At 43.7% G+C, this 13,367-nt stretch overlaps 1 protein-coding gene across 1 annotated transcript in view; it reads left to right on the top strand.

Moving 5' to 3' along the window:
- LOC119437468 (A disintegrin and metalloproteinase with thrombospondin motifs 8-like) overlaps positions 1–12,407 on the top strand; it is a 257,356-nt gene extending 244,949 nt beyond the window's left edge. The window contains exons 13-14 of the mRNA XM_049660591.1: positions 5,114–5,236; positions 12,139–12,407. Coding sequence (XP_049516548.1) covers positions 5,114–5,236; positions 12,139–12,186 — 171 coding nt within the window. The 3' untranslated portion in view covers positions 12,187–12,407. The remainder of the gene's footprint in view (positions 1–5,113; positions 5,237–12,138) is intronic.
- Positions 12,408–13,367: the final 960 nt, after the last annotated feature.

The raw sequence follows: 13,367 nt of genomic DNA, 5'->3' as shown, positions 1-13,367 counted from the left end.
GCTTTCGGCCATGCGTTCGCTCGCCGTGGAAGCGCACGTTCCTCACGCGCTTTCACTCGCACATAAAGCATACGGCGCGCGGCGACGATTTCATCGCCGTTGGACGTTATACGAAAAAAATTAAATTATGGGGTTTTACGTGCCAAAACCAGTTCTGATTATGAGGCACGCCGTAGTGGGGGACTCCGGAAATTTGGACCACCTGGGGTTCTTTAACGTGCACCTAAATCTAAGTACACGGGTGTTCTCGCATTTCGCCCCCATCGAAATGCGGCCGCCGTGGCCAGGATTCGATCCCGCGACCTCGTGCTCAGCAGCCGAACACCATAACCACTGAGCAACCACGGCGGGTGAGACGTTATCCGAAATCTCACAGCGACGACGACGACGCCGAGAGCAGAAATCCGCTTTGAGTGTCCACATAATTGCTATCGCAATAATAGACACGGCGACTCCGGTCTCAATAAGGGCGTGTATTGTGACGATGTCTACGGACAACTCAATTTCGTTCCCAGGAGAAAAATGCGGCGTTGAAATGTTCGATGTAAACGCAGTCTTGCCTCTAGAACTGCGACGGTTAGTTCACCTTTCGGGCTGGGCAGAGTCAGCAAACCATCGGGTAAATGGATCGGCGACGCGTGGAAGGCGACCGGAGTGAATCGAAGGGGTGGCGATAGGAAGACGAGTTGAGAAAGATTAGACGAGTGATGAGGTGGAAGTCGAACAGGTTTGTAGCTTGAGTCAGAAAAACGGAAGTTGCAGTGGCGGAATAATCGTGCTACGTGACCCGGGAAACCACAGGAATAGCATACTGGCAGGTTATCAGACGGCCAATATCATGGATTCTAACCAACTAGCCCGCCAACGTGTTTTAACCGGTTATCAGTTGTTCGCCACAGGTTGACAACATGGGCTCTAGCTCCTGAGTGAGCGACGGGAATCGGACGTGAAGGTAGCGGTGTCATATAGAAGGTGCCATTGGTCCGGTAGGCGACAGGAGCCGAATGAACCTATGACCGGACGACAGCGTATCAACAACTGGCTTCTGAGGAGGCGCAGGTGAAGCGAAGGAGGCAATGATGGCATCGTCACGGGTGTGCTAGTCGCCAGAGAAAGTTGACGCGTGACTTCCTGGCGGATGTAGTGCTTACTCTGTGGCATTATAGCGGAAATTTCGGCAGCGTTGTGGCTGAAATCCAAGGGTGACAGATCCGCGGTGTCCTGCTCAGCAGCACAACGTGGTGAGACACGCGGCTTCCACAACTCGTTGTACTGCTGGCGGAGCTGAATTGCTTCGACAACCGTCTGGGGACTCTTGGCGATGACCATCTGGAAAGCATGGTCATCGGTGCCTTTCATGACGTGCTTTATCTTGTCATCTTCGTCCATAGATGAGTTGACGCGCTTGCAGAGCGACAGCACGTCTGCACTGTAATCGGTAAAGTTTTCGTCCTTGCGTTGAGCTCGACCACTCAAGCGCTGCTCAGCACGAAGCCGGCAAACGGCTGAACGGCCAAAGACCTGAGTCAAAGTTGTCGTAAAAGCCGTCCACGTGGTAGGATCGGATTCGTGATTTCGGAACCATAGGTTCGCCACGTCCGTCAAGTAAAAAGATTATTGTACATTAGTGAGGTTGGCGCAGTCATCCCACTTATAGGTGCTTACACGGTCATATTCGGCCAGCCAGTCATCCACGTCGAGGTCGTCTTTTCCACCAAATAAAGCAGGATCGCGCTGCTGGATGACGCCAGGGCAGACTATTCCCGGTCGTACGAGAGCACCAGCCGGGGACGGTCCCGGATCATCTATTGCGTTACCTGGTGCTTGCGTCCGACTGCGGAGAAACCCAGCGCCTCCACCAAATGCAATGCAGGTGTTTGGCTAGCAGCTCTTGATGTAGCTTTGCAACAGTAAAATTAAACAAGTCAGTCGGGGCTATGGCGAAGCGAGCGAGCCAGCACTGCTTGTCTTCTTTTTCTATCTTCACCAGCACTCAAAACGGCAATCAAAACTCGTTCACTTTCCCGCGAGGAGTACATAACTTGAAAGAACCGCTCAGTGGCGTTCAATTTGACAGTAGTGCTTTCGCATTCACAACTCATAAGAAGTGCTTAAATGTATCACCTTTTTTTTTTCAAGCGAAAGACCCACAGTTTATTTTACATTATTGTACTTGTCAACACGGTGGTCACTACACTTCAGCGCTGCCAATTCAGAAAAAAGTTTCCTGCATCTAGGAATTTTAGGCTTTGCTTAGAGAAAGGGGAACTTTCTCCAAATCTGAGGACATTTCGCGCTACAACATTGAAACACCGTAACCGCAGACATCATTGCGGATTTTGATTTCAGACACTGCAAATCACCTTCGCATTGACATGCAAAGTATTACTTCATGGTACTCCAGCGTGGTGAATGCATCTTGCAAAGTAAATGACAGGTTTTACTTGTACAGGATTTCATTGTACTCAAGCCCAGTGCCCTGATAAATATTGGCCGCGTATCTGCGTGCATCGGCTGCAAGCGACGTGTAAGCGCATAAATGTGGTGCTACGTCCTCGCATGGCATGCAAAAAAAAGCTATTCACATCAGTCACAATCGTGTGGTTAAGTGGCGTACTGTTTTGACATTGTTGCATTCTGTATGTTCGACGCCCAACTTCCTTACAATTTGAATAAAGTTCCTTGTAATCTTGGCTCCTTTGGTCAACATGAAAAGCAAGTCTGGACAACAACAAAGTATAAACGTGCTCATCACTGTCGTAGCCAGGAATGTTTTCAGGAGGGGGGGCACATCCATTTTACCGAGGAGTCGGAGGAAGGGGGAGGGGTCTGGGAAGGGCTGCATATTAAAACCGGAATTTCGAGGGGGGTGGGGATTTTCTTTTTCGAGAAAAAAATTTTTTTGCAGAAATCGTTGCATATTGACGAAATTATTTAACAACCATGTATTGTAGCAAATCTAGGGAAATCTAGAGAATTCTTCAAATCCAAGTTAGAGGAAAGCTGCTTTCGGATGTTGGTAGCACTACTACACTAGCTATTTCTGTAGTGGCTGTACATTTCATATGTGTATACGCGCCAAACTAGCATCATCTATCCCGCCCCCACATCGGGAGAAAGCAAAACAGAAAGGACATATCAGGTCTAGTTGTGAGGGGCTTTTATAGAAATGGGATTCATACTCTTGACAAATGCAACATTCTTTCACATACCACTCTAGTTTGAATAAAGATAAAAGTGTCACCTTTTGCATGAACCCATGCAAAGATGCTGACTTCCTATAGTTGGAGGAATGTTTTATTGATTTTTACTTAGTGTTGCACATCTTCTCCATAAAGATAAATTAGCTGCTTAGGAAATAAAAAGCAACCCAAATGGCTCATTTTCGGGTTATTTAAAAGACCACCAGGAAATTGTTCCTTTTGGTGAAATCAACTGGGAATGTGTACATATGTTCTTTTTATACTGCAGTAGAGACTGCTCTGTTTTAGAGCTACAGTTGTTGCGCATTCTTTCCATCTTCTGGTGACGCTAGTGTTCTTATTACAGGCTGCAATAGAAAACAAATTTGTTGGTAAATTAAAAAAGTTACTGCGCCCATAATATTGCTGTTACGAAATGGGCCACTGCTCTCAGCTCAACTAATGGAAATAGCATTTGGATTGTGCAGAGCGGAATACTTTGTATATTAACGTTACTTGGCTCCTTGAAAAAGATAAGCGAAGCTATTCCGAATGCTCGCGTTTTAATGTCTGTGAATGGCTTAGCTGTTTATACGAACTGCGAGCAATAAACTTTTACACTTTAACGTTCTTTTGAGTTGGGGTAAGCTATGCAGTAATACCCTAAATTAAGACCGTGGCGTCACCTAATAATCTCATTATAATGTTGCTGCATGATTTGGTAGGAGCATTTAGAATTGGTTTAGTACCCAAAAAAGAGATTTCTGGGCCCCGCAAGTTATGTGCATCATCTTAGAGGTGAGCTCCTGTGATGACCCCTCTAATTTATAGAATGTGAACAGGATCGGTTCAACTCCAGCATGGGCGTTTAAAACTGGGCAAGTTTCCTTTCCGTAACGCATAGAACGCTAGGAAATTCGGGATGAAAATTAATTTATTAGGTTTTGCTGTCACTACAATGTTTAAAGAAAGACTGAGTGACAGTGACAACAATTGCAAACATCTTTTCCACATGCTTGTGTGCGACATTTAATATTACCCGAAGGACCGAGGATAGTCCGTAAGCACACCTCGTGCCTATATATCACGTATCTACGTGACCTGGAACTGAATTCATACACACGGGGTGCACTTTTCTGAACATCGAAACAGGTGGACAGGCGGCAACACAATCGGCCATACAACTAGACTAACCCCGCCTTCCCGCAAACACCTTCAACAACAAACCAATGCCCGAGTACAAAATTATGTCGAAAAAGTTAGGAACTACCTTAACAAGCGATCGCTAGTAATGGCAATGCCACGTTGCAGCCGGTTACGTACATGTACGAACACAACTTATTGACCAGGGTGGCAATTCACCTAGGCACTGTGTGCTCTTGCGCAAACTGAAAAATTTAGAATACCAATAACCCGTTTCACGATACAAAAGTATTGTTGTCATTATTCACCAGTCCGTGCAGTTTCCTAATTAGGCTGCATGTAGCAGCGTATTTTGAGCTCCAAGACATCATTTCATAAGTAGGTTTTCGGTTTCTAGCCAGGCCGCAGGTGTTCGTCGGAATTGCTTATTTTAGTATAGTGCATGGAACTACGGGGTTTAAGCTGCATTTCTGTCCTTACATATAACCATGTTGCGCTACTGACTGACTTATGGACAGGAAGAAAACACTGTTCCACGCACTAACGGTAAGAAATTAAGTAGGGCCGACCACGTGTTCCCGTTTCCGCATTTGGTATGGCGCGTTTTGGCTGCGACGCTGAGTTTTGCTTCTACAGCTTGCTCCTAAACGCCCACAGAGAACCACGTTACATTTAACAATCACAGTCTTTCGTGTTAAACATTATGCCGTAAGTACCTTTCTCACTAAGTTAACAGCGTATGATTGAAATAAAGGTCACCTTTTTTTATTTTTTCTTGACTCTTTCAGACACAATCGCAAACGACGCTGTTACAGTGCCGGCTGACATGCAATGTTCGTGCTGGCTCTGATGGAGCCTACACGTACTATACACACCGTGCACCGGAAGGAACCCCTTGCTACACCGGCGCAGTACGTCCCCAGATTACTAAATAGCGTAATCCCAGGTGTTTCTTTCTTTACATGGAACAATTTATTTTCCCAGAACGGCCCCTTCTGTTCATAGTGAAATCTTTTTGCGCACACAATTGACACGGACACAGTGAAGGGGAGACACACGAGCGCTTACTCACAACTGTTTATTTTCGGAAAGATACAAAACATATATACCCCAGCTATCTGCACTGAGCATGTGCAACAAGAGTCGTCAGTGAAAACAGAAAAGATTAAAAAGGTTACAGTGCAAAGTCGTCAGTGTAAACAGAAAAGATTAAAAAGGTTTACCCAGTATTCAAATATGTAAATTCTCTGTCAGAAATTGCAACCGATGCTTCACTTATGCATTTATCAGCACACTTCATGATATGGAATGCTTCTGTTATTTCACGTGTTAGTTTGTTTTTATCTGAAAACAAAATGTCAGTGTCAGTAAATACCGGATCACAATGACATAGATTACAGTGGTTTGATAAATGTGAATGATTTTCTTTACCGAGAGAACGTTCATGTTCTTTTAGACGGGTGTTTATGCACCGACCGGTTTGTCCTATGTACATCTGGCCACAGGTCAACGGAAGCCGGTACACAACACCTATTCTGCATTTTGTAAATTTTTTATCTTCTTTAAGGCCGCAGCTGCATTTCTTTACCTTATTATCAAACTTTTTTGAAATAGCTTGGCACAGTTTTTGCACCTTGTTAGGTGCACTGAAAACCACTTCAACACCATACCGGCTGGCTACATTCTTTAGCCCATGGGAGAAATAATGGACGTAAGGTACAACCGCAAGGCGCTTTCTGTTTGTGCTAAACCTGTTCCTAGGATCGGTGGGTTGTACACCTTTTACTATTTTAATTACTTTTTTGGCCGCTCTGACTATAATGTGTTCCGGGAATCCCGCTGAAGCTAGCCTTGTTACCTGATTGGCAAAGCTTTCTTTTATTCGGTGGCAACAAGATTTTTCTAAAGCGCCCCGAAGGCAAGACACCGCAATTCCGCTTTTTACAATCTTCGAATGTCCTGATTTGTACTGTAATATGGGCTTTTTTGATCTAGGGCTGTATATCCAGCATGTGTGGTCGGGTAGCAATCGCAGAGACACATCTAGATACTGTAGTTCGTTTTCTTTAGCAATCTCATGGGTAAAATTAAGGCCAAGCCCGCATTCATGGAACACCTTTAGTACATTGTTTACATTGCAGCCATGTTCATTCCCATCAAATATAACCAAAAAATCATCAACAAAACGGAAAATTTTTGCCAAGCTTCCTAAAGCGCTGTGAATACTGTTTTCACTGACGACTCTTGTTGCACATGCTCAGTGCAGATAGCTGGGGTATATATGTTTTGTATCTTTCCGAAAATAAACAGTTGTGAGTAAGCGCTCGTGTGTCTCCCCTTCACTGTGTCCGTGTCAATTGTGTGCGCAAAAAGATTTCACTATGAATTCGTACCAACTCGCCCAACTATCAGTTCTGCTGCGGCCCCTTCTGTTCTTGCAGATTTGCTACGTGGCTAGGCGATCATTAGCAGCTAAGAATACTTCAATGATAACTTTGCTGATTACATAAATAGCTGATTCAGTTTTTAATTGTAAACTGTAGGTCACATGTTATAATTGCAAAATTGAAGCCGGCTAGTAGTGAAGTCGTGTCTGCTTACGATTAGCGCTGCTTTCAACAAATGTGACTTTAAACTATGCTACGAAATACATTGGTGTTCTAGTTAACAGTTTCCAAAAAGCATGCTATAAACCGTTCGGGATCATCTTGACTGGAACGCGGAGACATTTTTTGGCAGATTTTAGCGACGCATATCACGAAAGTGGTGCTATAGTCCTAGGATTTTTGCTAAGAAGACATATTTACTACTCTTGGGCTTCAATTTCGCAATTACCACTTCTTCCCTAAAGAGAATAGTTAATAAGTTGGTTAGCAACTTTTAGGCAATTGGTAAACTTATATCATCCAAATTTTCTCTTGCTGCTAATATCGGCCTCCACACGTAGCATATCTGCTAAACGGCCGGGGGCTAATAGTGTTCCTCATGACAACGAACACTTGGCATGTTATATATTGCTTTAGTAGCGTTAACGTATTGCCTTCTATTTAAGAAATGGTAAGGCGGTGACGTGGTATTTCTTCAACACGATACATATACCATAGTAGGAGAAAGAAAATGCTGCCGTGAACGCCTGACCCTAATATTTCTTCCGTGAACACAGCTTGGTGAATTATTGGAGCTATTGGGGCTCTCCAATTGTTATTTGTAAAAAGCTAGATAATCGCCCGCAGTGCTATTATCTGTCATATCTTGCTCTATTAAAATGAGGAGCGATCATCGCATTGACAAACGCGCAAAAAACCTTTTACACTTCTGCTCATGAAGCACAGCCGTCTTCTTGAATTGTATACCACCCTGTATAACTTTAACGATGACACACCTCTTGCACTGGGGAGACCGCACCTTCTCCAGAGTGCAAAACTATGTCATCACTAAAATTCTGTTCACCGCCTCACTTTGAATGACTTTGCGTGCACCTTTGCATGTTTGTCTCTGCGAGTTCTTTTCAAGCTTCTCGAATTATTTAAACGCAGGCCAGCGTGTTACCCTTTATTATTCTTGACTTGTATTATTATAAGACGTGCACGGTGGAAGCTGTGTTCTTCTGGTTGTGATTATTATTCGAGTTGAATGAAACCCGCTTCAACGGCCGTGGTACTAAAGATATATGCGAAATTACAACACATCGCTGCATTTGTTGACTGCAAAGGAGAACACAATCATATATGAAGGTTTCATATCGAGTGCTGCGGCAACTTAAGCTCCAGTAGAATCCGTGCAGCCGTTCTCGTCATGAGCCACTGGGCTTCCACCGAAATGGGTCGACATTTCAAAAGCCAAGTAGCGCACGCCTGCATTACCACTTGTAGATATACATAGCTTGACTGAGCCTGCACTGCATTTACGTATAGTGAGCACAGAACTACAAGATTTCGAACTCGTCGCTGTCCTGTCATGTGCAAAGAAAAACTGTACAGTCATATCTACAGCTTAAACAGAACCACCTCGATCAGCTGTGGGAGATGGTGTCTCAAAAGCGCCACATGTGTCGCTATTAGGGATACTCTCCATTCCTTACGCTATATCTTACGGAACTACTGTCAGCTCACAAAATACCTACAAGTGCGGCTTCATACGCAAAATCAAGGGCGGCTTATAAATAAATGGGTAAAGAAAAATCGAGCCTATCAAATCCCCGTATTTTTCAAGCGTTGCTTCTTCGTTTCTGCTTTATGGGGCGACATGTACTGCGTTCTCAATGTAAATGTAAACTTTAGAATCTGCCATTTGAGACGCCACAGTTCTGTCACATCAGCTAGATTGATTGATAAGTCCAATACTTTATATTTCCAAATAAACTGATGTTTTTGTAAGGTAATTAACAAAGTTTCTCTAATTTAGTTTGTAATCAATCACAACTGCTAATGTCACAACCGTGGAAGTGAAGTTCGGGAGTAATGAAGTAATATCCACTTAGCGAAAATCCTGTGCTACACATGTACTCAATTTCGGGAAGTACATCCTAAAGATCTCTGGCAATATCATTTGGAGTTTCAGTTAACACTTATTAGCAATCCCTTTTCTACAGTAAACAGAAGCGCTAACTGCTGCATAAGTGCATTTTGCTGCGTATTCGGAGGACAACTACTATCCGCTAGTGTTTATTGCCAGAGCCATCGTAGGCGAGTAGGAGAGATGTATTCGCCTCGGTGCGATTGTGCGTGGACCTTTGAGAAGTATGGTACGTGTTTCTGGTCCTCGTGATCGCTGTAATTGTGTTGGATACGACCTGAATGCACATCTTGTATTTCCTTAGCCAGGTATCTCAATGTTTATGACATGGCCATGTATCTCTCACAGCGGAAGTAGTCTGACAAGTGACCGTGTTGCTTCGATGACTTCGGTTAGCAGGCCATTCCTATTGTTCTTGCCAGCACGCTTGTTCTGCTTGAGGGATCGAATCTGGGCTCGTTGGCTTTTTGCTTAACATGCCGAGCAGAGCAGATGAGAGCACAAGACTAGTTGTATTTGTAGATCTGTTGCCCAGTCGTGTGCGCTGTTCGCCATGTTCTGGTTTTTCTGCAGAATGGTGTCTTCGCTGCCACTAATGGCTGAGGCGTGTTCTTACAAACTCTACTTATGCCAACTACACTGCAAATAGAGGTTGATATTCTTATGATGACAAAGGCTGCAGGTCCGGAAAATATTTGCCGATCATTGGTTCCTATTCGGTACTCGCCGTAAGCATTTATAAGTGGTTATAAAATGTACAGGAACGGCCCGTAATCACTTGTCCACACTTGTCGGGCACCAGAAGAGGGCTCCCGTCAAGCTTGGCATGGCCCGCAGCAAATAGACGGATGAAATTTTACATCCTAAAAATCTTAATGTAGGTTAATGTAGGTTAATGTGCAGACGATGGCGTCACTGAGGGGTCAGTAAGAGAAATGCTTGACGGATTATCGGCATTGTGGCTCCGTCGAATCGTGCGCGTTTTGGAGTCTATTAACAACGTTCTAGTCCTACGATATCTTGTCCGCGCACAGTGAAACAGAAATTTGAAAGCAACAATACACGTTGCATGCCTTTGTGCACAGCTTGAAACAGCAAGGGCAAGATAAGCATTAATTTGATTTCGATGAATGCTCGTCGTAAAGAGGAATGAGTGGTGAAGGTATGCGGATCGGGAAGCCTGTGATTGCCACCGATGGAGGTTCGAAGCGCTGACTTTGTATCGAAACACTTCTTCAGGAGCGGTCTCGTCGAGCAAAATGGTAATTATTGATAACTCTCCACGAAAGCAACCACAATGGGTTCCTACAATGTTGCGGCCACCATATGGCTGAGACATTCAGCACGGCACGAAAAGACATGCTAACGAATTCGCGCCTACGTTCTACGACGTAATGAGGTTGGCAATCTTTGATGGTACTGCAACAGTTTATTATTTGTAGGCCTGCTGTACAGCTGTGCGTCGTTTTCAGGTGCCATGCAGTAAAAACAAACCAGTGGGTAACATTGAGGGGTGGTCGATGGTTGTAACAAGCCACGGCAAATTGCAGCAATTTGCACCTTCGTGGTACTGTCTTGCGCTATTTGCACCTGCAATCTGACAGATCGCAGCATCTGCCGCTGGACTTAGTTTTGATAGTGCTAGTTGTGCTGTGGCGCTTTTTAAAGTTCTATGGCCGCAGGACACCAGGCTCATTATGCTTGGAAAACTATATATATATATATATATATATATATATATATGTATATATATAGCATAAGCGTTATTATCGACTTTTTACATTGCATGACTTTTGGATTGCTTATATTACAAACTTAAAAATAATCGTATTTGCAGACAACTCCATTTTATAGCACGCTTCTTATATATATATGCATTACCAGGCCTTCTTGGTTGAAAATAAGTAGTGAATTAATGCTGCATGGACCCCTAGGTGGGAACGCCAGCTCCAAGCGGGCGCAAAAAGAGTGATGTGCCTTCGCAGTTGTTTATCTATTAGATTTCCTAGGCATCAATAAGGAAGCGGATTTCTTTTTCACACGTTTCGAGGGGACCCACGATGTCCTCTAAAGACAGCAGCTTCTTAAAAGGTGGAGGCACCGCTACCTGCTTCCGTAGAAGAAGAAAATAAAGCCAGTGTAAACTTCGTGTGCTACGACGACGGCACGCAGTCCTCGATTGAATAAGGTTTGTGGCAGCCATGATTGATTACCACACGCGCCACCTATACGTCGTATGGATTGCGATTTTTTTGTACACAGTCCTGCCAGTTATATTATCAGTAATCTTAGTTAAAATTAAGGCTACGCTAATTATACTAATGCTGCTTAAACAAGTGCTTTATGCGCTTTGAGGGACACAATCTTCTGAACAAGTAAACTATACGCAAGTACAGCAAAAAATTATTCATCGTCTTTTTACATTTCGTGATATATATATATATATATATATATATATATATTTGATAGGTATTTAATATATATATTGCTTATATTATATGTAGGTATATAGGTAAACTTGAGAACAATCGTATTTGAAGACAACTCCATTTTTTTACACTTCTGAAGCGTCTGCATATCACGATATTCATAACCAAGTTTAACCCGTAGTACACTAATGTCGCAATCAGAGGTGGGAGTCTCGGTACAAAGACGCCTTGGCTCATGACATCGAAAAAAAAAAACAAGAGGGCGCGAGTGCCCAGGCGGGCTCCTCGTGTTACAATGGCTAAAACTCAAATCAAGTGAACAGAGGCATCCTAGGCACTGACGCGAGCGTAATAATACAGGTTGAATGCTACGTGTAACGTCAGTGGGCTCCTATCCAAATGGTCAAACCCATGCGATGTTTAAGGCATGAAATCAGCGCGTGCAACGTCAATAAGCGCCATTAGGGTGTAGCAACAATCAGTGCTAGCGGATATTCTGGGCTGCGTCTTCCTCCGTCTCCAGCACTTCTCCTCTTCACCTTGGCGCGCTGACCCAGTCGGGGTTTCTTGGGGCATAATTAGTTGCCTGATGCCGTCTTACGATCAGTCGGATGCTACAGCTATACAAGCAACCTTTAGGCATATCAGGGCCAGTCATACTGCCATCTTTATTTACATATCAACTCCCACACGTGTCACAACACGGAAGTTCATGAATGTTCCCGTGATATTAGTTTAAGCGACTCACTTGGATTTCTAACCTGTTTAGAACGTACCAACCTTAGAGCAGTTTTTCTTTACAAAACTGTTTAGTGCGCCTGTGTCTATGGAGTTTGTTATAACAACATTTGGCTTCCCTTTACTTTCAGGTCTGCATCCGTGGCAAATGCCTGCGACCACCTCATTACGGACGATAAGCGCTGCACCCAATCAACCTTATTTATTAGGCACAAAAAACAGCTTTACTGAACCACAGCATAATGAACAGCCATCTCAGAAACAACTTCAAGCAACTTCTAACCACCTAAAGCCACCTCAAGGGAATACAATTGTCTCATAATAACCTTATGATTGTACTGCGCAAGTTCTGTATCGTTTCTTTGGCAGTATACACGGAAACCTGCGACCCATGATACTTAGCGATCTAGCAGAGCTGAGCACGCTTCAAGAAATAAAGACATATCTAAGCAACGTCATCACGCCCACATGCATCATTCATAGAATATCACTACGGTGCACAAATATCTGATATAGTTGCTGATTTATCATTCCAAAATTAGAATTATCCCTCTCTTTTCGAAGCCCGGAAGGGAATGGGAAAGAAATTGGAACGAACTAGCCTTGATTCCAGAGATGCTCGTAGCATAGTATGCTCTATGATCTCTTCAGGCATTTCCTTCATACTATCTAGATGATGAAAACTCCGCCTTGGTAAGGCTGCTCCTGGTACAGAGGTCAAAGAGATGAAGATGTACGCTCCTGTTTTTGCCCACTGGCCTCTACTGCAAGGTGAGAAATCCGGGAGCACAACTCAGTCACTGGGCTCTGAGCTTAGTAGCACGAAGATGGCGTATGATATTATCGGGTCACCAGCATAGAGGGCCAGCCTGAGCTGCTGTGGGGGAAAACAATATTAGCATCACTTTCCACTTATGATGCGCATTGCTAAGGTTGTGTCTGTAGGGAACAATACATTAAGAACTGTGCAACGCGTATTTTGTGCGGTTTCACTGATTGCGATTACTAAAAGAAGTGTACTCTCAGCTCTTAGTTTAAAACTAATTCGTTCGTAAAAGAAACTCAGAAGGAAACTAAATTTATACTCAAAAGAAACAAAAAGTAGTAGACACACCACGGTAGCGAAATTCATGGCCATGAGCTCCATGACACACAAATACACATACACACACGGAAAAAAAAGCTGACACAACCAGAAGCTCAAAAATATTCATTGTATAAGTTCCTAAAGGGACGCCAGAAAAACCTCTAAATTGTGTTGCAGCAGTGATGCGAAACATTTTTCCTCCAGTGTCATCAGACGAGCAGACCTTTAGGGCTGCTTCCTTCTTGCCCTATACCATATTTGTCGTAAGGTGTT

Source organism: Dermacentor silvarum, chromosome 1 (assembly GCF_013339745.2).
Source record: "Dermacentor silvarum isolate Dsil-2018 chromosome 1, BIME_Dsil_1.4, whole genome shotgun sequence".
NCBI lineage: Eukaryota > Metazoa > Arthropoda > Arachnida > Ixodida > Ixodidae > Dermacentor > Dermacentor silvarum.
The sequence above is the reverse complement of the archived record's forward strand: the minus strand, read 5'-3'. Positions and strand labels throughout refer to the sequence as shown.